Here is a 24,958-nt window from a genome sequence, read left to right as displayed (position 1 = left end):
GAAGTCAAAAGTTTATATTTAGATTGATCATCTTCAATATTCGACTTAATCGGTTTACCTTTACCTTTACTTTTTTGTTCATGAGAACAAGCGCTTTCCGTTGATTTCCACGGACAAATTCCAACCAATTTCACAAGAAAATCGCTGTTTAATTTATCTGGCTATATTTCCATGAAAATTGCATCGTGTAGGCAATTGTTTGAGTAAATTAAATTCATCGTGTCGTTGTTTTATCGAAAAACAAAACGTCGAACGGAAGAAAATCTTTCACGCACGAAGGAAATTGATTTACATTCGTAATATGCACGTCCTGTTTCCGCATTTATGCAGTCGCAAGCTTCGCTTGAATAATTGCGTGTGATTTTAGTCGATTTAATTTATCAGGAACTTGCTTCCGCCTCTGCGAGGGAATATTAATCTGTAACGTTGTCGCATAGGTGAAGGACATGAAAGACGAGTTGCTGCGGGCGGAAGATGCAAACGTGATCGTCGTAGATTGGGCAGGGGGGAGTCTACCCCTTTACACGCAAGCCACTGCAAACACGAGACTCGTGGGTTTGGAAATCGGACATTTGATCAATTATCTTGTGGTATGTACTATGTAAAACATATGCATGGTTAAATAGTTAAAACTTTAACATTTCTTTGGGAATGTGGTGCAAAACATGGTCTGTAACTCAGTGGTGTTGAATTTTGCTTCTAATCCTTTCAATCCCCATAAGTTATCTAAGGTGCGATCTCAAGCAAAAATTTCCGTTCTAGGCAAATAATTTAAAAAGGATAGCGTTGTTCTTGACTGACACATCTTTGCTATTTTTGATGCATGTGTAGTTATAGAATGGCCCTTGTTAGACAACTACATGTACGTACTGCATCCAGCAGCGGAGTTTACAAAATTTGGAAAAAATAACACACTATTTGATTGATATTTTCAATAGTTTTGTTAAGAAAGTAAGTTAAGTTTCTCTATAAAGTTCGAGTTTGCTTTTGATTTTGGCATTCACAGGCATTTAATAAAAAAGAAAACAGATAGTCCGGGAGCCCTGGACCTTTTTTCAAAATGATAAGCAACAAGCTAATTCTTTGGAAATCGTTTAATTTCATCAAGACGCCCAACCTTTTCCTCTACGAAAATTGTTGTAGCAGGTAGCTAACTATACGCGCAGGTATAAAATCATGTCAATTTAGTTACCATACCAAAATGATCAGCAACAGTTTAGTTTTTAGTTAAATCTATAGATATTGAAATATATAATTTGAAATTAAATTTGGCCTACAAACAAATAGGTTTGGTATACAGTGGCCACCCCCTCAAAGTTGTATGTATCTATTATTTATTTATAAAAAGTGATGAGCAACATGCTAAATTTTTTACTGTAGCTTGCTAATAATTTTTATTAACAAATGATCACATTGTCCTACAAATAAACTGGTAGGATTTTCACTTTAAAGTTTTTGACCTCACGATAATACGTAATTCATCAGCAACTGTAGGACACCAAAATTAAATGAAACTTTATGACATTTCCTATCTAAATCAATTAATGACCTACATAAAAATAGGTACATTATTCCTGCTAACCTCTGAATTACGGTCTAATCTATAAATTTAGTTGAGCGTTTAACTTTGTTTTTATGTTGTGGCTTTGAATAAAAAAAATACGTTAACCGCACCTGGTGTTGCTTATTTTTCTTTCGATCCGTCAGTAAAATCTGGTTCTCGGAAATCTTTCGAGGTAAGCTTGCAGATCAGGAACGCATGAAATTCGAAAGTGATTGGAGTTTCAAAGCGTTAGATTCGCGTTTATCCTCGCATCTCCTGCTTTCCTGATATGAAATTTGGACTTACGTGGTTTTGCATCGACGAGGTAAAATTTGTTGACGCATGTAGTAAGTAAGTAAGATTTGCGAAATACTAGGGACTGAGAGAAAATTAGCCGTACTCCTCGCGTTAATTGCTAATCAACAGAAAATAGGACAAAAATCAGTTGAGTGACGGGAATTTACAATTCCATCCAGCTAATGACACATATACCAGGTATGAATAAAAAAATAAAATTCCTGACCATTATAGGATGAATCGGAACTTTAAACGCAAACAAGATTGATAAGATCAAATAAGTACATGAATTTCAAATATACTTATTATATATGGCGAATTAAAGTTTATGGTTAGCTTTTTAGCTAATTTACATTCCACATTTTTATGTGAAATGAAAAAAAGAGTATGATTTAAATTCGTTGTGCAAATATGTTATTTCTTATAACTATAACTGAAATTTGAGAAAAAAGTAAAGTAAGTTTTTTTTCTAAGTAAAACAATAGAAAATTTACGAGTAAAATTGTGTATTCTAGATGAATAAAAAAATGCAGTTAAAACGTAAATCTAATTCGTTTTCGTTCGTATTAAAAAGAAAGCCATTTGATAATCAACCTGGCTATATTTTAATTAACAAATAGCACTTCTTTTAAATAACCAAACAAAAATTATTATTTTCTCTTTGACGTATCTCTGTCACACTACTATGCCTACTACACTTTTGTGTGTCTGCTAAAAGCATTTAAAGTAGGAGAAATATTTCCCAACTTTAATCAAATCAAAAATTTGTCATGTCGCCGAAAACATCTTGAAAAATAAACTTGCCATGCTTACGCGTATATTTCGTCCCGTTGTCTCCTTCGTTTTCTGTTCTCCTGATTGAAAAGTCGGACTTACGTGGTTTTGCTTTCGAAAATACGGGTCTGCGAGAGCGACGACGGAAACAAACACAAATCCCCCTCTATTCGATAACGTTTTTCCGAGCGGCATCGTTTCAACTAAATCTTTAGTTCTCCATAGTCTCTGATATCCTGGTTATAAGCTTGGCCTTACGTGAATTTGCTAGGAACGTAATTGACATTTTCGGACCGTGGGGATCCTCTATCTTTATTCTGTTGTAACGCCGACTTTAAACGCGGTTAGCTTATGGTTCAATTTTGTATATGGCGCCGCTAAAATCGTTTCTACTTTCAAAGGCATAGGCGGCCGACATGATCATATCTGACTTTGACTTAGACTTGTGAATAGCAATCAAATAATAAAAATAAACAAACACCTATTTGTTATCCTGACCTGTCTTGATAGCTTAAGTGCAAACTAACCAAAAAGCTCAGTTTATTTATTTATTTATGAATTGCCGACGTTGTGGAAATATAAAAATCGATGTGGCCTAAAACAAAATGTAGCTGGCGATCATATTCTGAACACAAAGTTTTTTGTGTTTTTATCAGGGCCTCATTGAAACAGCATATTGATATTTTTTTTGTTTTTTCAATAGACCATATCAGGTCATAAGACCTTTGTTATTATAAAATTTCTTATGTTTGGGTGCATTTGCAGCTAGCTGTTGACTGATATCGAATAAACTCGATGTTCGTGCATACTGGCTTAAGCGTAGCTTAAACAACAGTTTAGTTCGCTTAAGTATCAGGAGACCATAGGAGTTAGGAGGATATTTATAAAATAAAAAATATCACAGATTATGTGTAATTTCTTCCCTCATCGTCGGGCAACATTGCCATAAATTAAAAAAAAGAAGAAGTCGGGTTTAATATCGAAAACATTAAATTTAGCAGTAAAAAACTCCATGTTATTGGATAGCATACCTTGTTCTACTTGAAGTTTGTCTGTCGAGTTTTAAAATCGCAGGCAGACTGCCATTAAAAAAAAGTTATATGTGGCGGACAGTGAAGAACGTCCAGAAAATGTCCTGACAAACATCGTAACTCCAAGTTTCATATTAGGAAATCATACACGACGAGAGGTCGAAGACGTACAATACTCGGCAAATTTAACATATTACTCTCCAAACGTCTGGCCTCCTGGTGAAAATCTTGGACTTACGTGGTTTTGCTTGAAAATTGGAATCAGTTCGTCATCAGACATGCTTGCTTGTTTGGTTTTTATTAAAAGCCCGGTTACTGCTGTCACTTGTTTATTGATTGAACAAATATATGCTGATACATGATCCAGTCATCTCTCACTTTGGTTGGTAACTTAAACGTTTGGGATTTAACCAAACCGATTTCTTTTGTGCGTGTTGTCTTTGCGTGTTTTTAAAAATAATTGGAGGCTATTTAACGGACTTCAAAATGATAAACATAACCTATAAATCCTAAAAAAATTGCGTGTCCTCTCTGATTGTGGTGTAAGACAAAGTTAAAAGTTTGTTATATTATTCAATTATTCAGACTATGGGATCCTATAATAATAAGTTTAGGTAATTAATGTAATTAATATTTGTACATACATACATACTCCATACTCCAACTCCTCTCACTCATTTCACTTCCATTTTAATATTTACAAACCAATCATTGTATAGACACTATGGATGGATAAACTATTAAATGGTCTCCGATAATTAAAAATCGCCCTAAATCTGAAACAACAGCATCAATTTTTGCTTGAATACCAAACTTCGACAACTCGAAGTCCCGTATCACATTAACGGTATAGGCCAAAACCTGTAAGGCAGTGTCTTAGCACTTACCAAAGATGAAAAAGTAGCATTTCCAGTTGTAATTCAAGAAAGTCCCGTTCTGTCAAAGTATGGGATCAGTTAGTTATCAACTGAAATAAGAATGCTGGTGTTTTCCTTTCTCTTCCTCCGCAAATACATTAAATTATTAGCAAAACGGAGCCAATTTTACACATTAATTAAATTTGATACATAAAATTGAATGCAAATCTGATACGAAAATCGGTTATGCAAAAAAAATTGTCCCAAAACTGCGGACTTACGCGAACAATGGTCAAAAAAATGAGATAGTTCAGGGTTATTCTGCCAAAAAATTATATGTGGAAGACAACGAAAAAGATATACAGTAAAAGGACACAGAAACATCACAAAGCATACTTAAAATTAAACACAATTTTGCCTAAAAGCACAAAACAAGCCTGCGGAGGCGAGAACGTCGAATTCGAATATTTTGTATATACTCGGTTTAAATATCAGGAAAGCATGAAGCTGCGAAGGTACCCTAAATGTTAAAAGGCTGTTTTGTTTCTACGAGGCGTCTTAGATTCTGTGTTCCTGTTCGTTAAAACGGTGAAACCCGCTTAACCGAATTGAAGATGCGAAGATATTATGCGCATTATATTCAAGTTGGATATTTATAACCAAAGCTTGACATCTCTGCAATAACATCCGTTTTAATAGGTAGTGGAATGGCTTATCCTGGATAATGTTGTGTCCTTGTTTCTTAATTTTTGCTATAGCGATAAATATAAACGCAAATAATATAATATGGGTTTGCGGTAATTACGTGACGGTAGTAACGACGACAAACCGCCATTCGTATATTCCTACGAGCTCTGGCGACTTATTAGGAGCCCATAAACTGCTGCATGTTGTTGGTTAATATTAAAATATTGGAAACAGGTGAGCTCAAAAATGTTTTGCGTTCTGTTCTCCTGTCACTTAACAAAAGTTAATACGGTTTATTCATGAAAATGACACTTGTCTCCAAACGTTTGCACCAAACCAATTTGCGCTTCGTACATTAGAGTGAGACGCGCCAAATTTTTTCACAGAGTAACTACGATATGGACGCCAAAAACGTTCACATCATCGGCCATTCCCTTGGGGCTCACACCGCCGGTTACGCAGGTTCAATGGTGTCAGGATTGGGACGTATTACCGGCCTGGATCCGGCCGAACCATATTTCCAGGTATCTACTACCGATATGGAACTGAGGAAAAATAAAAATAAGCCTTGTGTAGTTCGTTAGCGTTCAGATGTTTTCGCAATTTTTTGCTTGTGCTTTGTCCACTTGTGGGCAAAAGTGGCAACGTCGACTTATTTTTACATTTTTGTTTAAGGGTATGCCCTCACACGTGCGTCTGGATCCGTCAGATGCGGAGTTAGTTGACGTCATACACACGGATGGCAAAGGTATTTTGTTTTTAGGTAAGCTGCGTTTTTATTTTTGATTAGTTAGAATTAGTTAGTCCTTTGACCTATCGCTTGGATTAGTAGAGTAGAATGACAACTTTAAGATTATTTAATGTATTCTTGCTATACTTTTCTGGAAGTGTAGGTACTGTACATTATGTCCGAAATTTGTTGTCATTACGGTTATGAGTAAAACCAAAGGCTTGCGTTTTGCGGGTCATGGTGCTACTTTTTTGTGAAATGAAAGCTCAACAGAATTTTCTTATACCATTGCGTTTCTGACCTACAGGGTGTTTTCAGATTTTTTATTTTTATTTTTTGAATCATGACATAAAGTTGTGTATAATTATCAATGAAAAAGTCCTTAATATTGCTCCTTCAATTTTATTAATGCATTTAATTTGTTAATTACATTGTTCTAAATATTATGGCTGCCAACGAAGACTTTGGAAGTATTGAAAAATATGACATGCAGTGATGTTTTGTGCGGTGTAGCGAAAGTACGGAAGAAGTATCTGAACTGTATTTGCAAAGGTGTAATGGATAATAAAGTACGTTTTACTTCTTGAAACTTTCATAAATGTATTATGAAGGTATCCAAAACGAACACAACCCAATAAAAGAATATTTGCTAAAATCCAACCTAATTAATTTTGGACCTTTTTGAAATTAATGTTTTGACGACAGAACAGTCCTACAAATTTTTGTAGAAAAATTGAGGATAATCTTGGCGTTCCAAAATCTACGGATCAAGAAATTTCCAAAAAAGCACAAGTTTAAACCTTTAAATTTAAGTTCATAATTTGCAATAAGGACACCAATAACGAGGGTAGAATTTTGTCATTGGTCTTTACCAAATACAGAGATAAGGTTTTTTATAAGAAAATGATCTTAACAGTTAAGCAATATATTTTTTCAACAGGACGGAGACCCTGCCCATAATTCTCAAATCACATGTCCATATTTAGACCCCATTCCCACTTACAACTTCCTACGGGACTCAGCATAATACACTGGAAGATCTGTAAAATGCCACTGAAAGGGAATTAAGAGGTGTGCAAGCCCGCACCATTATATCACTTAATGCGTTACTCAGAACAAAAAAAATATGCCATTACTGCATTCAATATAATGTAGCGGTTTCTTTAGCTGTAATCCAAGTTTTAAACTAATTTTGCGAGAGGAAAATAGATAAAACGAATAAAAATACTTCTTGGATAAACTTTTTAAGTTAAAATAATTATTTGATACTAGATGGTAATTAATATTAATGGGCAAAAACTAACTAGTTGTTAAATATGTAAAAGTATTATGTAATATAGGTATTGAATAAAATATTCAATAATAATAATAACAATAGTATTATTTGTATTTTGTGGCCTACTATAAGAAGTATTTTTGCAATATATACTCGCACAGCCCTTAGCGGATGCAATAAAATTACGTAAAATTATACAGGGTGTCTTATTCAAAATTACACAACTCTGTCATAGTTCAAAATATAATAAAAAAATCCTGCAAACCGCAATAACACACTATATTTGCTTATATATTATGCTAAACAAGCGTTTCTGGATACTACCAGAGGCGTACTCCCCAAGTTCGTATTAGATAATTTTTTTTTGTTTTTTGTTTTCATGGTATCTATTACAATATGAATCAAAAAAAGTAATTTTAATAACACGAAAATATATAAAATTAGAATTAAAGACGAATAAAAAAAATCATCCAGAGAAATTAGTACCAATTTGTTTTTATTCTCATAAAAACTGTAAAAAAGTGGCTCACATGCTCTAACGAAGCGTAATGAATTGAAAGGAAAAATGTTGACTTCATTTCATTTTGACACGGTGCAGATTTTTTCCATTTTTAGTTTATTAAAAAATATATAGTCAATGCTTTGAGCCTACAGTAAATTGAAGAAGACTAATATAAACATTATCATAAAATCACTTCCCCACGTGGTTTCAAATGACGGATAAATAAAAATCGACATTGAACTTGTTACAGGATACGGAATGTCTCAACCTTGCGGACATTTAGATTTCTACCCAAACGACGGTAAAGAACAACCAGGCTGTGACATCACTCAGACGCCGTTGGTGCCCTTAACTCTAATAAGGTACTTTTAAGGAAAACACATGCGAGTTTGTGTTACCAATATAGCTACTAGATATATAGCGGCCCTGTCTATTCGGATAATAACGGATGTTTTGAAGCGACGATGAAAAAGAAGTCCTAGCGGTGTTGGAACCAACATGGCCGCTGACAGTTCGTCAATTCGACAGAATAAGTTTTGGAGGTCGTTGGTTACAAAAAAAATGCGCATGCGCGGAAGAGGCGCGTCAAATTTTACGTTATGGTCTGTTTATAAATATAAGAAAGTGACCAATTGCTTTTGAATGGGATTATCCAAGGGTGGTCATTAACATACAATGCAACAAGATTATTACCTAAAGTTTCGGAATTTAAATTCAGGTAAAATTGTGGTCCGTAATAGAAAATAATTTTATACCTACCTGTGTTTAATATTCATTGGTTTGGTATACTACTTAGTTTAAGTTTATTAGTAATCATTCTTATTTCGTGTGTGTAATACAGCGTGTGTTGAATCGTGTGCGAATTATGCAAAATATATGCGAGTCTAGTGTATGTCAGGAGATGCTCCGCCCAAATGTAGAAAACACTATTCTATTGAGTCAAAGGAAATTATAAACAATGTTTATTTGACTCTCATTGAACGTGGTGCAAGCAAGCAAGCATCTTTAGAAGAAACGGCCACATTGACGAAAATTCCAACATCAACTGTATGGAAAATTGTGAATAATCCCATTTTCTCGAGTGTAGATGAAAGTGATCAAGATAAAATACGGCGTAAAATTTACCAGTTATCCGAGGAACAAAGCGTGCCTACATTAGATATCTTAATTAGGAGGCTTGAAAAATATGAAACCGGTGTTAAATGTGGCAGAACTACCTTATGGAAGTGTATGCAACACATGGGTTTTAGATTTAAAAAAATTGGCAAAGGGCAAGTTTTAATGGAATAATTAATTTATAATTAATAGAATTCGGAAATGGCGACTGTAATATCTAGAAAAAATTAGGATTTACAGAGAACAACAAAGGCCAATTATTTACTTGGATGAAATCTGGTTCGACACTTATGGTACCCCGGAAAAGGGTGAGGTTGACTCAACTGATAAATGTAAGCTTGAACCTACAAAAGGAATACGTCTGTGATAATTATACAAAAAAATCTAGGGCCTACAGTTTTAAGGCTTGCACCTTACCACTGTATATTTAATCCCATTGAACCTGTTTGGCACCAACTGAAATCTGCCATTCATCGTAATAATGTTTTTCCCCGTGTTAACTCCAATGTCCTCAAACTTATAGAAACCGAAGTTTTTAACATCCCTTCACAAAGTTGGACAAACTCTGTTAAACATATAGAAAAAGCAGAACAATCGTATATCCATATTGCAAATAATATAGAACAAATAATAATTAGAATAGGCCATGATAGCGATAGTGATACTGATATATTATGTGAACAATTTTAAGTAATTTAAGTAGGTAATAAAAATAATTTGTAATTTTATTCTAGTTTTAAACATAAATACATACGTAAATAGATAAATATTGTTTAGTATCTTTCCTAACAAAACCCCAAATAATTAAATTCTAAGCAAAGGGTCTTTCCTTAATTCGTATCAGCTAGTCACTTTCTTATATCTATGAACAGACTTTACAATGTTATCTAATAGTTATATATATATATATATATATATATATATATATATATATATATATATATATATATATATATATATATATATATATATATATATATCTACCTGAAGGAGAATACCTGACAAAGCATTTTTGTAGAGACGGACTCGAAGAAGCGTCCAGAGTTCTCGTCGCTTGCAATCACGTGAGAGCTATCAAACTGTTCATCGACAGCATCAACACGCAATGTCCGTACATAGGTAAAACAGTTGGTTAATATAAGATGGACGCGAAACGTATTTTAACGCTTTGTTTGCAGGAAGGCAATGTTCCAATTTTAAGCAGTTCATGTCGGGCAAGTGTTTCGACTGCAAGTCGGGCATGTCGTGCGCTGTCATGGGCTACAAGGCCGACACTTCGTTGGGATTTTTGGAAAACGAGGTGCAGCCCCACACGAAACTGCAAGAGGCTGTCGGCAATAAGTACTTTTTGGCTACGGGAAGAGATTACCCCTTCTGCCGTAAGTATTTTAATCGTATTTAATTAATCATGTTTGAAAGATGTTTTACCTAAAATTATAATATATTTCAAAAATTGATTTGCCTTTGGCGGAAGTCGAAGTTATTTTACATATAAAAAAATTAAACATCGGAAAGGCAGTTTTTGTAAGTGTATAAATTATCTAATACTAGTATTTTTATTGCTAGAAAAATGCATATAAAAACATTGTAAAATGGGGAAGGTAGGGGATAAAAATTATCTAGTACGTAGTAATATGACTCTCCAAATTTTTACCACTATTTATGCAATTATTCTGCAAGTTTTACTGGCAAACTACTAACATTTTCTGGCCTTATTTTTATTTTTATTAATATGCATCAGTTTGCATATAATTTTTTTTTTTAAAAATTGGCAAGGTTTTAAGTTTATAATTTATATAATACTAGAATAGTAATATTAGTTGCAGTTAAACTTAAATAGTAAAAAATTCGAAAATATTCTAATTCAACATTCATTTTACAATGTTACAGAATTTTTAATTTTCTTTTTAAACTTGTTGTATGAGTTTCCATGTACTGCTATGTATATAAAACGCAATTCTATTATATTCTATAAGTACGTATAAATAGGCATATCAAAAGAAAAATCGCAAAATGAGAAAGGCAGTTTTTGGTAGGGGTATAAATTATCTAGTACTAGTAGTCATATCACTCGCATTTTTTTCAATTATTTTATAAATTTAACTTCCCATGTCAATAAAATTGAAGAGGCAGGATAGAAAAAAGAAGTCAGTAAAATTTTCATACATACCTTTAAAGATTCTATACTTCTTTAAAGTACAAAAAACGAATAAAATACACAGAATTTTACAATAAAATTAAAGTGTTCAAATAACCCGCAGTTTTGTTGCACGCGTAACATACCTTTTCTCAACACTGTTTGGCAGGCCTGTCGTAACAATTGCGCAGTTAACAATTTCTGTAACAGCTTTTCCTCCTTCTCCAACGTTTCCATAGGACCTACTGTAAACTTGATTTTTGAGATGACCCCATACAAAGAAATCAAGGCGTGCCATGTCTGAGAATCTCGCCGGTCACCTGACTGGTCCTTGTGCATTGTGTGGCGGTGCGCCGTCTTGTCGGAAAAACATCTGTTGCAGAGCCGCTAGCGAAAAGTTCGTAAGATCTTCTGTTATGTTCTGTTACAGGCTACAGACAAGTTCTACTCAACAGCAACCAAACGTTAAATCCCCATTTCACTTGATGCCTAACTTCACGAGCTAGCCGTGGACTTACAAAATACATTATTCTTACGAATAAAAAGTCCACAATAGGCACTCATCCGACCAAGGGGCTGTTAACAAGTTTCGTATCCCTATATTTTTCTGAATAAGCCACTGCTCAATGGCATTCACCTAACAGTATCGCCATCCTGAAGTCTCTGCCAAGGCCGTTCATGAAAAGAATGATATCTATGGCGCTGTTGACCGAGCAACGTCTCGTGTCTTCAATCTGACGTAAAGAGGTACGAGGTGATTCCACCACGCTTTGTAAGACCAAATTTTCCTTAGCAAAACTCCCGGAGGTGACATTGTTGTCTTTCAGACACTTAGACAGCGTTATATACATTTCTTCGGCTTTTGCTCCGTTTCTGCGACAGAGAATAAAACAGTCCACGATGCGCTGGCATTGCCAACTTGATTTAAAATAAACGCAGCCATATCAAAATGAAATGTTTTTCTTGACCAAACATATACCTATGTATTATTCCACATGGTTGAAAAACATTTTTAAATAGGATTTTGAAAATGTATAAATTCAATATGGCGCCCTTAAGAAAGGCAAAAGCATCGCCGTAATATATATAAATAAATAACAATAAATAATGAAAATGTTGTGGTTTTTTAAAAATGGACATTTTCCTTTTTCACCCTGTATCTAGGTAAGGGTATCGATTTAAAATAAATCAAACCTAAACCATTTTTTGGCATATACATACCCGGCCACTTTTCTTCCATTTCAGCGACATTTTATCTCATTTTGAAACAAATTAAAAATAAAAGCAAGGTTATTAATGTGACCCCCCAAGTTCATACGCAACACGTATCGCTTTGGAAATTGTTTATTACGAATTTAAAGTCACTTTATTATTATTACTAGTTATAGTTTATGGTTATCAACTTTCAAATGACATTTTTTGCTTAATTTAGATCGAGATCGCTATTTCTTCCCATTCGTGGCGTATACGGAGATAAGGTCCGGCCCAGTCTGGGTGCGAACAATGATCCCGATGATCTCGGCGTCATCACGTCCCCTTCGATATCCGACTCTTGTAACCACGGCACATCTTCCCCCGAATCTCGTCCCAGTCTCGGTATGAAGTTGTGCTGCTTACCTAAAGTTTCACCACATTCAGAATACGAAAACGTTGCAAAAGAAACTTTCCAGTGAAAACGTAATAATAACGTTCATTACAATTGGTAATAAAAAATCTTTTGCTTACAATAAGTTTCACCAAAAGTTGGTACTAAATATAAAGAGGTGCTAACCCTAATTCGAAAATTTTAAAGATGTTTTCTATTTAACTTTTACGGCCAGAGCCAAATCAATCAAATCAAATCTCTTTGGCTCATATAACTATTAGATAATACAGGGGCCGAAAATAATCGTACAATTTCTTCAGGCGGTTATGACATTTTCATACACGCATATCCCTAAATTTCACACACCAACCCGCATTTTGCGCCATCTTCTTTCTGAAAAGCGATCTCCACATCTAAAACTATTTTTTTCCTGGAGTTTGAATAAAATTTGAGTTTATTTTGAGAAAACACCGCCGCAAAAACTGAAACCGTGGAACTGACGATCAGCGGCTATGTTAATTGTCTTCTTGAAAACGCGATGAGCCATTTCTTTCTCTTGACTTGCGTATTTCACCATTCAATAAATTACTTCATGTACAACCAAATCTAGAAATGCTTATTTTGCAGAATACCTACGATGTGCAAAATTTTATGCTGCATGCTGCGCCATTTAGTGATAAAATCACGGAAACAGTACAAAAGTTACGGAAACAGTACAAAAGTTACCCTACTGTATGACAGCTAAGTTTAATTAAATGTTTGGTATTGCATCGGCAACTGTTTTGCATGTTTCTTTTTCTTTTTAATAATTAAACCTGCGATGGAACCGATGGGTGTAAATTTTTAAAACTAAGTTTGTTGTGTAACAAATGATCAGAATTTTAATGTTTATGCTCCAAAAAACCTATTGACGATTCTAAACAACTAAAGAGTTATACAATTAGTAGCTTATTCAAAATAAGTAACAAAAAAGTGCAAAAAAAAACAATATCGCGTCTATTCGAGATGTCACTGGAATCCACAGTTTTAATCTAGTTATAGCAAAATCAATTCTTCGTCATTATTAATGTTGCCAAAAATCGGACGTACGCGTATCAACAACAGTATTGTCCTGAGCCGTTTATATTTAAAATATTTTTTTAATTGCTCAGCATCAAGTTAATTTGCCTAAATATTGTCTTCCGTTACCTTCTTTGACAGCTACGACCACCAGCGGTGATTCTTTGAGGACGTCTATTATTTCGGCTGGCTGGTGGTTTTTGTCGCTCCTGTAAATTTTCTCGATGGGGTTTCGTTTTTTCCGCCCCACCCTCGGACCGAACCACATGGGATAGGCGTCTTTCCGTCTGTTCTCTCCCAACTCGAATGAGTTGTCGGTAGCGTCCACTGCTAATCATTTACGACCAACCGTGTTTCAATTTCGAGAACGCATGTGGGGTTTTTATTTTTTTAGTAACCAAAATATATTTTTCAATTTAAATTTATTTCACCCTGACGCAATATTTAAAGTTCAACAGTTTTCAATCGGGGTATGAATATCGCATGAGTATTTATAGTGTTATCTGTTTTATTAATCTACATATAAAATTTAATACTTAGATTTAAATAACTGGCTTCATAATAAATGCAAATGTATATTTTTTATTCCGGGAAATTTAAGGAAAAATCCCAACTGATATTTTTAATAAGGAAACTAAAAAACTAAATTCTGAAAATTTGTATGTACAAGAATAAAAAATGATAGTGCTTACTATAATAAAAATAACTATACTGCCAATTGAAATGTCTCACATGGTATTGCTGTACATACGTATCTAAGTGTTAGTGAATTATTTATTTTATACTTCGTATAGATTAAATCTGTTTTAGAATATTCACAACAGTTTTAAAATCATAGTTAATGATATATTCACGGATGATGTAACATACGTTTTACTATGTTTTTTATTATAACTACTATAACATAACTAACCAAAACTTTTAATATGACAATATATTGTTTAATGTTGTCCACCCTTAAAAAAATCAACTTACCATGATGAAATAAAATACAGAATAGTACTAAGCAACCAAAAATACCAATGTAACCCATGTTGAGAGACCGTCGGAGTATACTGAGGCCGATCCACGTCGTCCAGAACAATTTATACAAATCCCGGAATTGGACTAATCAAGATTAACGCGTCGCAAACGGTGGTCCTGCTGTTTTTGATTTATCCATTCTAAATCCCGTCGATGTAATGGAACAAACAAACTTAGATTTCGCGCGGACTCCTGCATGGAGACAATAGATACTCCTACCGATGTGATTTGCCGCGAAAGTTGTTTTTAATCGCCGTAAATACGTCATTTGCGATTTTGGTTTACTATTTTTTTAGACTCGCCTTTTCTTATTAGAATAAATTCTCTACTATACAAGATTTCCGAAATTATATAATCACCGTCATTAATAAGCCAAGATTTACACTAAGTGTTTTTTTTTAATGTAGGAGAACATGTTTCCTGGTTGGAACTAAAAAGGCTTTGAAATTCCATTGTCTTTATTTTATTTAATTATAGTCTGTCTCAATCTTCATTGTTATTGGGTAAAGCTATTAACAAAAAAATTATTCTTCCTTCAGTGACAAAGCTGGTATATTTTTTCTTTCTGATATATTTCTTGAATGTTGATCTGTTGTGAGTGTTTTTACTGTGTGTTTCGAAAAAGTTATTTTACGAGAATATGACAATGCCGCGTCGAAATCCACCCTCCATAGAGTTGGTTGTAAAATAGGATTTAAGTACCGCAAAACAGATAAAAAGTGTAATGGAATCACACAGATTACGCACTTGGGGATTTAATTATCTTCAAGAAATTAAAAGACAACAGATCCATCATTTACCTTGATGAAGCATGATTCAATACACACGACACTGTATCCAAAGGATGGGTTGATTCCACTCAAAAATGTCAGACGAAAGCACCATCAAATAAAGGAAACGCATCATCATAATAACACCGGGTCAGAAGACGGATTTGTACCAATCCGCTTGCTGTTGTCTGCAAAGAATATTAAGGATTCCATCTTGGCTTATCATAAGGATACAAGCGCCGAACTTTTTAAAAATTGGTTTTAAAACAATCTTTTATTGTTATTGTCATGGAAAGACTCATTAAGTTCAAAAACTGAAATCCATGGAATATTTGTTAGAAAATGATATTTATTTTAATTTTTACTGTTTACAAAACTTCTGGATTCCTCCGGCGTCGGTTTTTGCTAAGTCGAAGTTTCAGTCAAATTCTGAAGACGCCAACAGGATGATTGGCGAAGCGTCAGCAAGTTCGACTCAGCGAAAACTGACGCAGGAGGAATCCAGAAGTTTTGTAAAGAGTATTATAGTAGCCTGTGGAAGTTTCTTTGAAATATATTTATTTTGATACATTTAGTTACAAAAAAGCGCAACTTTTGGAAGTCCTAAATTCATATGCAATGAAAAAAAAGTATGTATTGCATGTTTGACACCATAGGTCAGAGCCAAAAATATTACTCCTACTTGAAGTCACAGTGTTATAAATTTGATAAAAAAAATTATTAACATACCAATTGAGAGCTTGAAATATTCTTATATTTCTATTCAAAACAACATAAAGCTTATTATAATTAATCTCAGTGACGATTCTGATAGTGAAACAGAATTACATTTAGACATTTAGAATAAAAATATAATTACATATAGATATTCATTAATGTCAATGATCGTACCCACCTAAATAAACAAAAAAAAAACTTATTATTACCAAAACCTTTGAGAGTCCGTCCCCAATGTTCTGTCCTTAAGATTGAGACAGACTATAGATGTTTCATACGGGTGGATCACTCTGCGTTATTAATTTAAACAAAAACTTTGAAATTGTCCACGTCAGCACTGTTGGGTTTTATTAGTGTTTACTAAATCCCTGGCATTTCCACACTTGGACTGCTAAAAACGTTTATATTGTTTGCTACGAAGACGGCTTAATTAAATTTGCTACTTTTTCCAGCAAGGGTTCCTCTAAACAACACCGACCTCTGCTTATTTTATGTTGAGTTGCTTCGACCCAACAGCTATTCCCGATGACAATGTTTTGTCTTTCGGTGTGTGTTTTCTGTGTTTTTCGAATATATTTGAGAAAGTACTAGAACGTGCTAGATAAAATCTCTCTTTTTTGATTCGACCTTTCGCGTTTGCTTTTTGTCAACGCACTTCGTAAATTTCGAATCTTTCACAATTGTTTCTTATAATTTCAAAAAAAAAAAAATCAGTAAATATGTTTTAATATTCCATATTGTCATTGCTAGTTGGCTAGACTGATAATTTTGAGATATTTTCAATATAACTAGGTATACATGGCTGACTGATCCGTTACTTTTACTCAGATATCTAAAAACTGCAAGCATGAGTTTTTACTCTCTTTCTTAATGGTAATTTTGGTGCCTTAATTGAGTGGAACGAGGTGACTGATTGTAAGTGTCCACATATTTTATTGATTTTGAGTTTGAAGATCGAGGCCATGATTTATAGCGTGGAGGAACCATTATTCTGGGCATAAAACTTATCTTACTCAACGCTTGACTCTGCCGAAAACGATGAAAATGTTGTGTCTATCACATCACATCACTATCACATCTAGCATATGCTTTAAGTTCTTATCAAATGAAGTTTGACAATCCATGTTTTACCTACTGGTTGACTAAATGGTTTAAAAATTTTTAAATGAAACTATAATTCGTAGGATTCCTTCCACCTGACTCAATCTATTAGAGAAATGAAAAAACGCAGTAGTTTAAAGAAAGTAACATGATTAACGAGCATTCTATTTGCAGAACAACTCTATAAAGTCACGGTAGACCTGGCTCATCCAGCTTACGCTGAAGACTGGGTCCAAGGTCGTCTGAAAGCGTCCATGTATAGTCCGAACGGTGTGATAAGGGTCGATTTGACACCTTCCGAAACCAAACTGGCCCACGGAAGCGTCTACACTACCGTGGTAGCGCACCCCGTGGATTTGGCTGGGACCGTTAGGAAAGTTGAATTGAACTGGATCTACGACATGAACGTCTTGGAGCCCAAGACATTGTGTTTGTTTTGGTGTAACGATCATTTGTATGTGAGGAGTGTTACGGTGGATCAGTTGGAATTGCCAGGGCGAGGGTATTAATTTTATTTAATTGTATTATTATTCCATCGATTAAGTCTAAGGAAAAGCTATGAAATGTGTGATCGGTTCTTGTTAAACCATATTTAAGCAAAAGCTTCTATTGTTAAAGTTCGTTTGTTGATTAAGGAGGCTTTTTTTATAACATCCTTCTATATAATTTACATAAAACAAATTCTTCTTTAGTATTACTCGGGCCGACAACATTACAAAACATTGTTATAGTCTGCCATGTTCAAATACTTCAGTATATAAAACTTTAGTTTTTTAGCATACAGATAAGCAGAAAAATCAATTTACCAAAATCGACGTAATTGGGTTCTTAAGTTTGTGAAAATTATTGATTTTAGGTTAATATTTCGTTTACAATAATTACTAGTTAAAATTTATTTTACCGCATTCGTCTATTGTGTTCGTTTTTATTCTAAAATATATTATCATGTTTATTTATTTTTTGCAACGAAATTATCGATGTGATAAAATAAATACATAGACAATGTCAGGGTCAAGTTGCAGTTATAGTCGTCTATTGTTTTTATCTATAATGTTTTCTTTCAGGAAACGTGATGCCAAATTTAACAAAAAGCTGTGTTCCAAGGGAAAGAAAGACTATGCAGACATTTCTAGCAACGGTAGAGGTGTCTTCGTGGAATCGTGTAGTATTACAAATTCGGAGAACGCCGATACAACTTAGTGAACGATAATTTTGTGACTGGACCTCATTATATAATATGAAAACCTGTTTTGTGGGTTTCCTACAATTTAATATTTTTTATAAAAATATATATTTATCGGTTCTAATTAATTGGTGTCAGCCTAGACTGCTGATGTTTTATTAACTGTATATATTAATTATTGTACCTTAGTCAGGTACTTTCCGCATTTACTCTCCATAGATTAAAAATATGCCTATACATATTTTTTGCCTTTTTTAAACAAAACCCTCCTTTTGTTGTTTATAGTGTTAGTGTTCAATGGCAGTACTATGATTTTTAAACTATGTACCTTCCTGATTAAATTTGCACCTTGTGCGGAATGTGATATGCTTCGTTTTGGAATAGTGATAATAAATGAATTTGTTATTCAATGGTTTGTTTTAAAAACCAACAATTATTGACATTGAATGCGTGAGAAAAGGAACTTACTGCTTTTAACCAATCTCAGCTTCCTTAAAATACTCTACTTGTAACCATAGTTTCTAGATGACTTTTAGACTAACCCACATTTTATCCATGTTGTATGGTCTCAAAAGATTAGATGTAGAAAAAAAAAACATTTTAATCATCTATTTTAATCACAACTTTGCCTGTACATTTTTTATCTTCAATAAATTTAATTGCATCATTGATCTTATCTAAACTAAATTCCGCACTAACATGTGCACTAATTACACCTTCGTTTGCCAACTCTAAGGTGTCATTTATAACAGTCTTGTATAAGTGTGGATTTTGATTCCTAAGAGATTTTAAGCTTACAATAGTAGCAAACGAATGAGGCACCGGTGCAGGTATAGTTTTAAAATAGAAGGGGGCAGCATAAAAAACTTTTCCACCAACAGACACACTAAAAAAATAAAACCTATACCTACATGATTTCAAAATGAAAGCCCATGCTTACCAGTCGCCAATTATTTCCATAAAATTTTCTCCAACTGCATCATAGACTACTTTGGCCCCTTTATTTTCAGTTTTCGCTAATATATTTTTTACCAATTTCGGGCTAAAATGTACAGTTGTAAATGCTCCTCTTTCTCTGACTAATTCTCCCCGTTCTTCAGTATCTACAACCCCTATAACCTGCGCTTTGTATACATTGGCGGCTACATCTACAGCAGCCAATCCCAAACCGGCAGGTCCTGCAGATATAATAACCTGATCTTTTTCTTTCAATTCTGATAGTTTTGAAAAGGTGTACAAAGCTAGCGAATGACCATAAGATAACACGGCCGCGTCTTTCAGCTCCACTTCAGGAGGAATTCTAAATACATCACCAATATTTACCTAAAAAATATCTACTATCATTATTCTGAGCTATCACAATATACCACAATGAGCAATTATTAAAAGGTGGGGTATTTTATGTCGTACCACACACTGTTCAGCAAGTCCTCCAAAATGTTCCAAACTCAAGGATGCTACTTTCTCTCCCACACCAATTTGCTGTCGCTGAATATCTGAACCTACTTCAGTTACTTCTCCCGAGAGTTCGTAACCCGGAATAAACGGCAAATCAGTTCCCGGCTGCTTAAATTTATAGCAATCGGCTGAATTAACGCTGCAATAGCTAACTTGCACTCTAACTTCATTGGGTTTTAATTTGGATTGTTTTCGTTCTTCAATAACTAACGGTTTGCCAGCCTCTTTAATAACGGAAGCTTTATAGGTGCTTGCCAATTTTACCCCATTCCGGTTAACATAACTTTGGATTGACTGTTGGCAGAGTTGGCGTCCTATTTTTCCAAATAATTTTTTCATTTTTGAAATTTAACAAGCCATAACCTCCAAATTGTAGACCACTTCTTCTTCTTTCTAATTGATTGAGGATGAACCTATTTGAAATAGTAGCTTGGTCAATGGAAGGAAGGAAAAGAAGAAGAAATACTATTGTTTAGAGCAGAATTATTTATTTCGTATCGCTTTACTATTTATTATTCAGTTATGTTTTATAACATGTATTTATTAAATAATTGATACTTGTAGTTTTATTGCATCTTAAATAATCTTAAACCTTCGGTGCTACAAAAGAAAATAAAACAGACACAACTGCTAATCGACAAAAATGGGATTTTGTCGTTTTGAAAATATGACTGGCGTAAATAATAAATCACACGGAAATCGGTGTGCACATTTATCGCGTAACATATGCAAGATATCCCGCAGAGCGCATCAATAGATTTTATAGATTCTTACTTAATAGGCAAAATGAGGGCAAAGGTCTTGGGAGAAAGTGAAGAGGATCGATGTTCGCTGCGAACGTGAGCCGCGAGCACGTCTTGTTTATCCGTAAAACAAATTGAATTTATTAATGCGGTTACCTTAGAAGAATGGACATCAATAAATTCCTTGCGTGTACATCTGATACACGCGATTAATGAACCGCTGACCTGAAACTGCGTGCAGCTGCCTTTTGTAACGGTTTTTTCAAAAGGATTTATTTTACGCCGGTAGGTAGATTTGCAATAATAAACTCAATAAATCACTAGCGTATAATGTAATACATATTTCAATTTATTGCCGTGTTCCGCTAATTAGCGATAACCTTTGACGAGTGATCGAAAAAGCGACGACGATCGGATTTTTTCTTGCGCAAAAGACGCATTCCTTGCATGAATTAATCTCTGCTCTAGATTTAGTCGCTGCATCATTGCGCAATACCCGATACTTAACCTCGATGTCGTCCGATGTACTGGTCGTGTTAAATTGTTTTAACCCAGATTCGTTTAATTTCCAGGCACATCTTCGCGATCTGATAGCTGAAATAATTACCTACCGTGCACATTGTCAGAGATCTTGGTCATCCGTATACAAAGATGCATATGTTATTTGGTAATTCTGATTGCATGACGTCATGAAATGCGAGAAATGTAGCCCTTACCTTTATAATCAAATTTACAAAATGATGGGAACAAATAAACTGGTGTTAAATTTAGCTATGACATATATCAACATTAGTTAATAAATTATAGTTATTCCTTTTTCGTTTCATTATTACTTTTTTACCTAGTGTTTGTGCGTCACGTGAATTTAAATAAATTGTTTGATTATTGACGGTTGTGTCTTATGACACGGAATGCCCATTTCTGGATGAAAGTTTTGAAAATTTGTAAAGACATCTAAAAATCAAGAGACTGGAATCGACATTACGTGATCACAGACCACAGCGAAACTTCGTTTGGTTAATTAATTTCTTTTTAAAGCAACATCCTTAACATTTTCGAGAACATTGTTTCGTAAACCGAACAATGCAAGCGACGACAATGCGGCGTGGAAAAAGTAAACAGCGCTTTAGGATAAATGGTTCAGGGCTTCGGGATGCACCAGTTAGTGACATTATTGCATTCTCACGTTTATTTTCTGTGACCTATTCGTGGGTATACCTACCTCGATGCTCGAATGTTGGTTTCTAAAATGATAGTGCATTGCATCGACAGCAATAACATAGTTGGCTATTTGAGCGTAAATTTGAAATAATAACTTTGGAGATACATATTTCGATAGCTTACAAGATACAGCAGTGACGAATTAAGAAACACCATCTTGTTGCAAAATCAGCGTTTTTTAATTTTCTAAATTCTTCGTGACAGAAATGGAAATGGACACCCTTTAGGTTTTCCGGTATGGGCCGGAAAAGGAATTCAATTCCCTATTGCAGTAATAGATATTTGTTCATCGGAACCAACCGTGGGAACAATTCTTCTACTAACAATAATTTAGAACGTCAAATTAACTGTGACCTCCAAATTTCGGTTATTCGCTACCTAATTGCTGAGAGAATGAATAGTTTATTTTATCAGAAAACTAAATTATAATTTTACAGTGTTTCGTCCTTATAGCCTTGACATTTAAGATCTGAAAAACATCTCCTACTAGGAATTATTAGATTCAAGTAATCCGTTTCGCGAAGAACATTAATTAATGCAATTATCCCAAGAATAAGTTTTTAAAAAGTGGAACGATTGAAGATATAAAAAGAAGCGACTGCGTCGAATGTTTATTGCATTTATTTGTATTGAAATATTTAGCGGAAAAAAATCGTTCGAAATGGTGGAGACAATAAAATAACTGCATGTATTAAAAAGAATGAATGTTGTTACCGATTTAAATTTAAGAAAACCGCGCTTTTATAAGTGCCCGAGGTCGCGAAAAAGGTCGTAAACTTGTTAAAATTCATAATTACCCTCATAGAAAATTACATCGGCGAATATTTAAATTATTATTTTATATTAATAGCGGGATTTCGAGAGGTTGTTTCGAAAATTTTAATAGAAATTATTGTGTCGGTGGAATTATATTGTTGTGGCAGGAAAAATTACGAAATATTATGTTAAACGAGTGTTAAATTTTTCACACAAAGTACGTAACTTAATAATACCTATCTAATCATTTGCGTTGGGTGATATGTGAAAACCGCATTGTATGTTATGTTATTTGTCATGAAATGTTGTTTGTTTCTTTACCTATTTTTATTTAAAAAGTATACCTGATGTAGGGAGTTTATTTAACAATATAACAAAAGAGAACACTTGTTATTTATAATGTCCCTGTCATCAATTTTTATTTTAGACTTATTCTTTAAGTTAAATATTTTCAAAAAGTATTCTTATCAACTCTTATCACAGTGCGGTTCTGTTATTTTCATTCCAAATATTGTATACAGATTCAAAATATCATTTGAACGTTTTGTATTCAAATAAGTTTTCTTGATATCTGTTCATCATTTGAAGGAAAAGGATGAGCGGCCACCCAACTTGATTTCTATATAAAACAAAGTTTATAAATTATAATATAAAATAATAATTTATATAAAATATAATAAATTATAATTTATATAAATCATAAATTATAAATCATTTATAATTAATATTAGTAATATTAAAATAAAAAATAAAATTTTAAATGGTTTTTTTTATTTCTCATTTAAGGTATTTGAAATTTGCTTTAACTATTTTAAACTTTCTAGATTAGCTTGTGTATTTATTTCTTTGATACCTATAATAAACTAATCGCATAGATATCGTATTGTAAACAGATTACAATTTATCATAGAAAACAAAATTTTACGACATTGTTGTCCTTAATTTTGGCTTAAAACATCCAATATCTTTTTGAACCAAACGATTAATTCGATCTTGATAGATGTTAGATATAGATTATAGTTTCCTACATCTTCTAAAGGTCTCATTTCAATAATTTTGTGCTATTCTTCCATAATTTGGATTATAAAACTCCTCTTGTAATCTAGATTACATATTACGTAACAACATTGACATTGATAGCTATATGCACGACCTGCTTATACATGACTGAAAACGACTCAGCCCAGATAGACTTTAAGACAATATCCAATTATATATGCATATAAAATCAGAACTCTGGTACCCCGATGCATTTGACTCAAATCACGTTTTCATGAAAATAAGACATTTTCATAAATAAAAAAGTTATCGACAATTTTCAAAATGGTTGAAAATTGATTTTTTATACTTTATTATATTCTGTTGTAGATATTCCTACGGAATTTTCGGTATGTGATGATTGATTTCATCAAATATTTTTAAATTAAACAAAAATATTCAGAAAATAATGTTGCAGTCTATCTGGGAGGAAAGTTGATTAGCTTTATTGATGTCCTACAATTAAAAAGGCAAATTAATTGTATCATACGATTACGATATAATACTTAAACAATAATAAAAACTTAATTCAAGTTAAAACTGTTAATGTTCGTTTTAAGTATCCTAATATTTAATTGCTTCGTTCGCAGCAACAATGTTTATTTTACGTTAACTAGGCGTAATTTTATACGTTGATTGCTTTTACGGGCTGAAAGTGGATGAGAATTTAATGCGAATTCCGCCGCGTTTAATCCAAGTATAGGATGATGCCGTAACAAGCCAGAACATCTTGCATTACGACAAAATTGCATAAGCATCGTAAGTAATTTTAATAAATTGTTTTGTTAAAAATTCTCACCATTTCACCACTTTCTAGCCGAAGAACACGCTTATTAGGTTATTTCGAATCTTCGCTGATGATACATGCGATTAACGCTGCCAAAACGACTTGCGTTTTACACGTCACGGCGTTACCCCGGGGCTGAAACAGTTTTTCTCCAAATTAAAAAGAATTATGAAATGCCATAAAGAGACATTTTGGCGCAAGTAATTTTACTACTACTAATTTCAAACATAATGAGCTGGTTATGAATTATGCCACTTCAAATTTTCTGTTATTATTTGAAGTTAATAATGTTAAGTAATAATAGTTTACGTAACAAGTCCCGAAAGTGCCTTTTTACTGAGCCAGTAGGCAACTCAATTAGAATTTGGCAATTTGAGATGAACTCCAACCACCACGTCGTTCTAATGGTACTATAGCAGCTAAGTTGGGTAATTTTTCAAAAATAGGCATTTTCAAAAATGATTTCTCTGTATTGCAATGAATAAAGAGACGCCGATGGAGAATGTTAGCCCAAATGCATAATTTAGTTGTTAAGGCGTCAATTAATAATTTTTGTTGAAAACGGTA

At 33.6% G+C, this 24,958-nt stretch overlaps 3 protein-coding genes across 6 annotated transcripts in view; 1 reads left to right on the top strand and 2 right to left on the bottom strand.

Annotated features, from left to right (window-relative positions):
* LOC132703905 (pancreatic triacylglycerol lipase-like) overlaps positions 1-18,767 on the top strand; it is a 48,373-nt gene extending 29,606 nt beyond the window's left edge. For all 3 annotated transcript variants that reach the window (XM_060673432.1, XM_060673430.1, XM_060673431.1), the window contains exons 5-12: positions 438-590; positions 5,576-5,713; positions 5,865-5,952; positions 7,948-8,059; positions 9,832-9,932; positions 9,992-10,192; positions 17,380-17,707; positions 18,270-18,767. In XM_060673432.1, coding sequence (XP_060529415.1) covers positions 438-590; positions 5,576-5,713; positions 5,865-5,952; positions 7,948-8,059; positions 9,832-9,932; positions 9,992-10,192; positions 17,380-17,707; positions 18,270-18,405 — 1,257 coding nt within the window. In that variant the 3' untranslated portion in view covers positions 18,406-18,767. The remainder of the gene's footprint in view (positions 1-437; positions 591-5,575; positions 5,714-5,864; positions 5,953-7,947; positions 8,060-9,831; positions 9,933-9,991; positions 10,193-17,379; positions 17,708-18,269) is intronic.
* LOC132703673 (PBAN-type neuropeptides-like) lies at positions 12,252-14,639 on the bottom strand. Of its 2 annotated transcripts, none has more exons than XM_060673076.1 (3): positions 14,570-14,628; positions 13,724-13,921; positions 12,252-12,567 (listed from the first exon to the last, which is right to left on the bottom strand). In XM_060673076.1, exons 1-3 carry the CDS (start codon positions 14,625-14,627, stop codon positions 12,374-12,376), a joined length of 450 nt encoding a protein of 149 aa, XP_060529059.1. In that variant the 5' UTR covers position 14,628; the 3' UTR covers positions 12,252-12,373. The 2 variants fall into 2 exon arrangements, with proteins under 2 accessions (XP_060529059.1, XP_060529058.1); XM_060673075.1 differs by having other exon boundaries at positions 12,260-12,567; positions 13,724-13,924; positions 14,570-14,639.
* A 206-nt stretch (positions 18,768-18,973) lies between the features above and the next one.
* LOC132703572 (quinone oxidoreductase-like protein 2 homolog) lies at positions 18,974-20,230 on the bottom strand. Its single transcript, XM_060672914.1, has 3 exons — positions 19,799-20,230; positions 19,329-19,711; positions 18,974-19,274 (listed from the first exon to the last, which is right to left on the bottom strand). The coding sequence occupies exons 1-3, from the start codon at positions 20,183-20,185 to the stop codon at positions 18,989-18,991; spliced, it is 1,056 nt and encodes a 351-aa protein (XP_060528897.1). The 5' UTR covers positions 20,186-20,230; the 3' UTR covers positions 18,974-18,988.
* Positions 20,231-24,958: the final 4,728 nt, after the last annotated feature.

The sequence above is a fragment of the Cylas formicarius genome, unplaced genomic scaffold (assembly GCF_029955315.1).
Source record: "Cylas formicarius isolate icCylForm1 unplaced genomic scaffold, icCylForm1.1 PGA_scaffold_6__28_contigs__length_40554024, whole genome shotgun sequence".
NCBI lineage: Eukaryota > Metazoa > Arthropoda > Insecta > Coleoptera > Brentidae > Cylas > Cylas formicarius.
This window is presented reverse-complemented; position numbering and strand designations above follow the sequence as displayed.

Excerpts from the sequence above, each read along its gene's own strand:
- LOC132703572 (XM_060672914.1), bottom strand. The coding sequence starts at position 20,185 with ATGAAAAAATTATTTGGAAAAATAGGACGCCAACTCTGCCAACAGTCA. Across the intron at positions 19,712-19,798 it reads GACTTGCTGAACAGTGTGTG|GTAAATATTGGTGATGTATT; the intron begins GTACGACATAAA and ends GATATTTTTTAG. Across the intron at positions 19,275-19,328 it reads ATGGAAATAATTGGCGACTG|TGTGTCTGTTGGTGGAAAAG; the intron begins GTAAGCATGGGC and ends TTATTTTTTTAG.
- LOC132703673 (XM_060673075.1), bottom strand. The coding sequence starts at position 14,627 with ATGGGTTACATTGGTATTTTTGGTTGCTTAGTACTATTCTGTATTTTA. Across the intron at positions 13,925-14,569 it reads CTGTATTTTATTTCATCATG|CAGTGGACGCTACCGACAAC; the intron begins GTAAGTTGATTT and ends GTAAATGATTAG. Across the intron at positions 12,568-13,723 it reads GGTCGTAGCTGTCAAAGAAG|GTAAGCAGCACAACTTCATA; the intron begins GTAACGGAAGAC and ends GTGAAACTTTAG.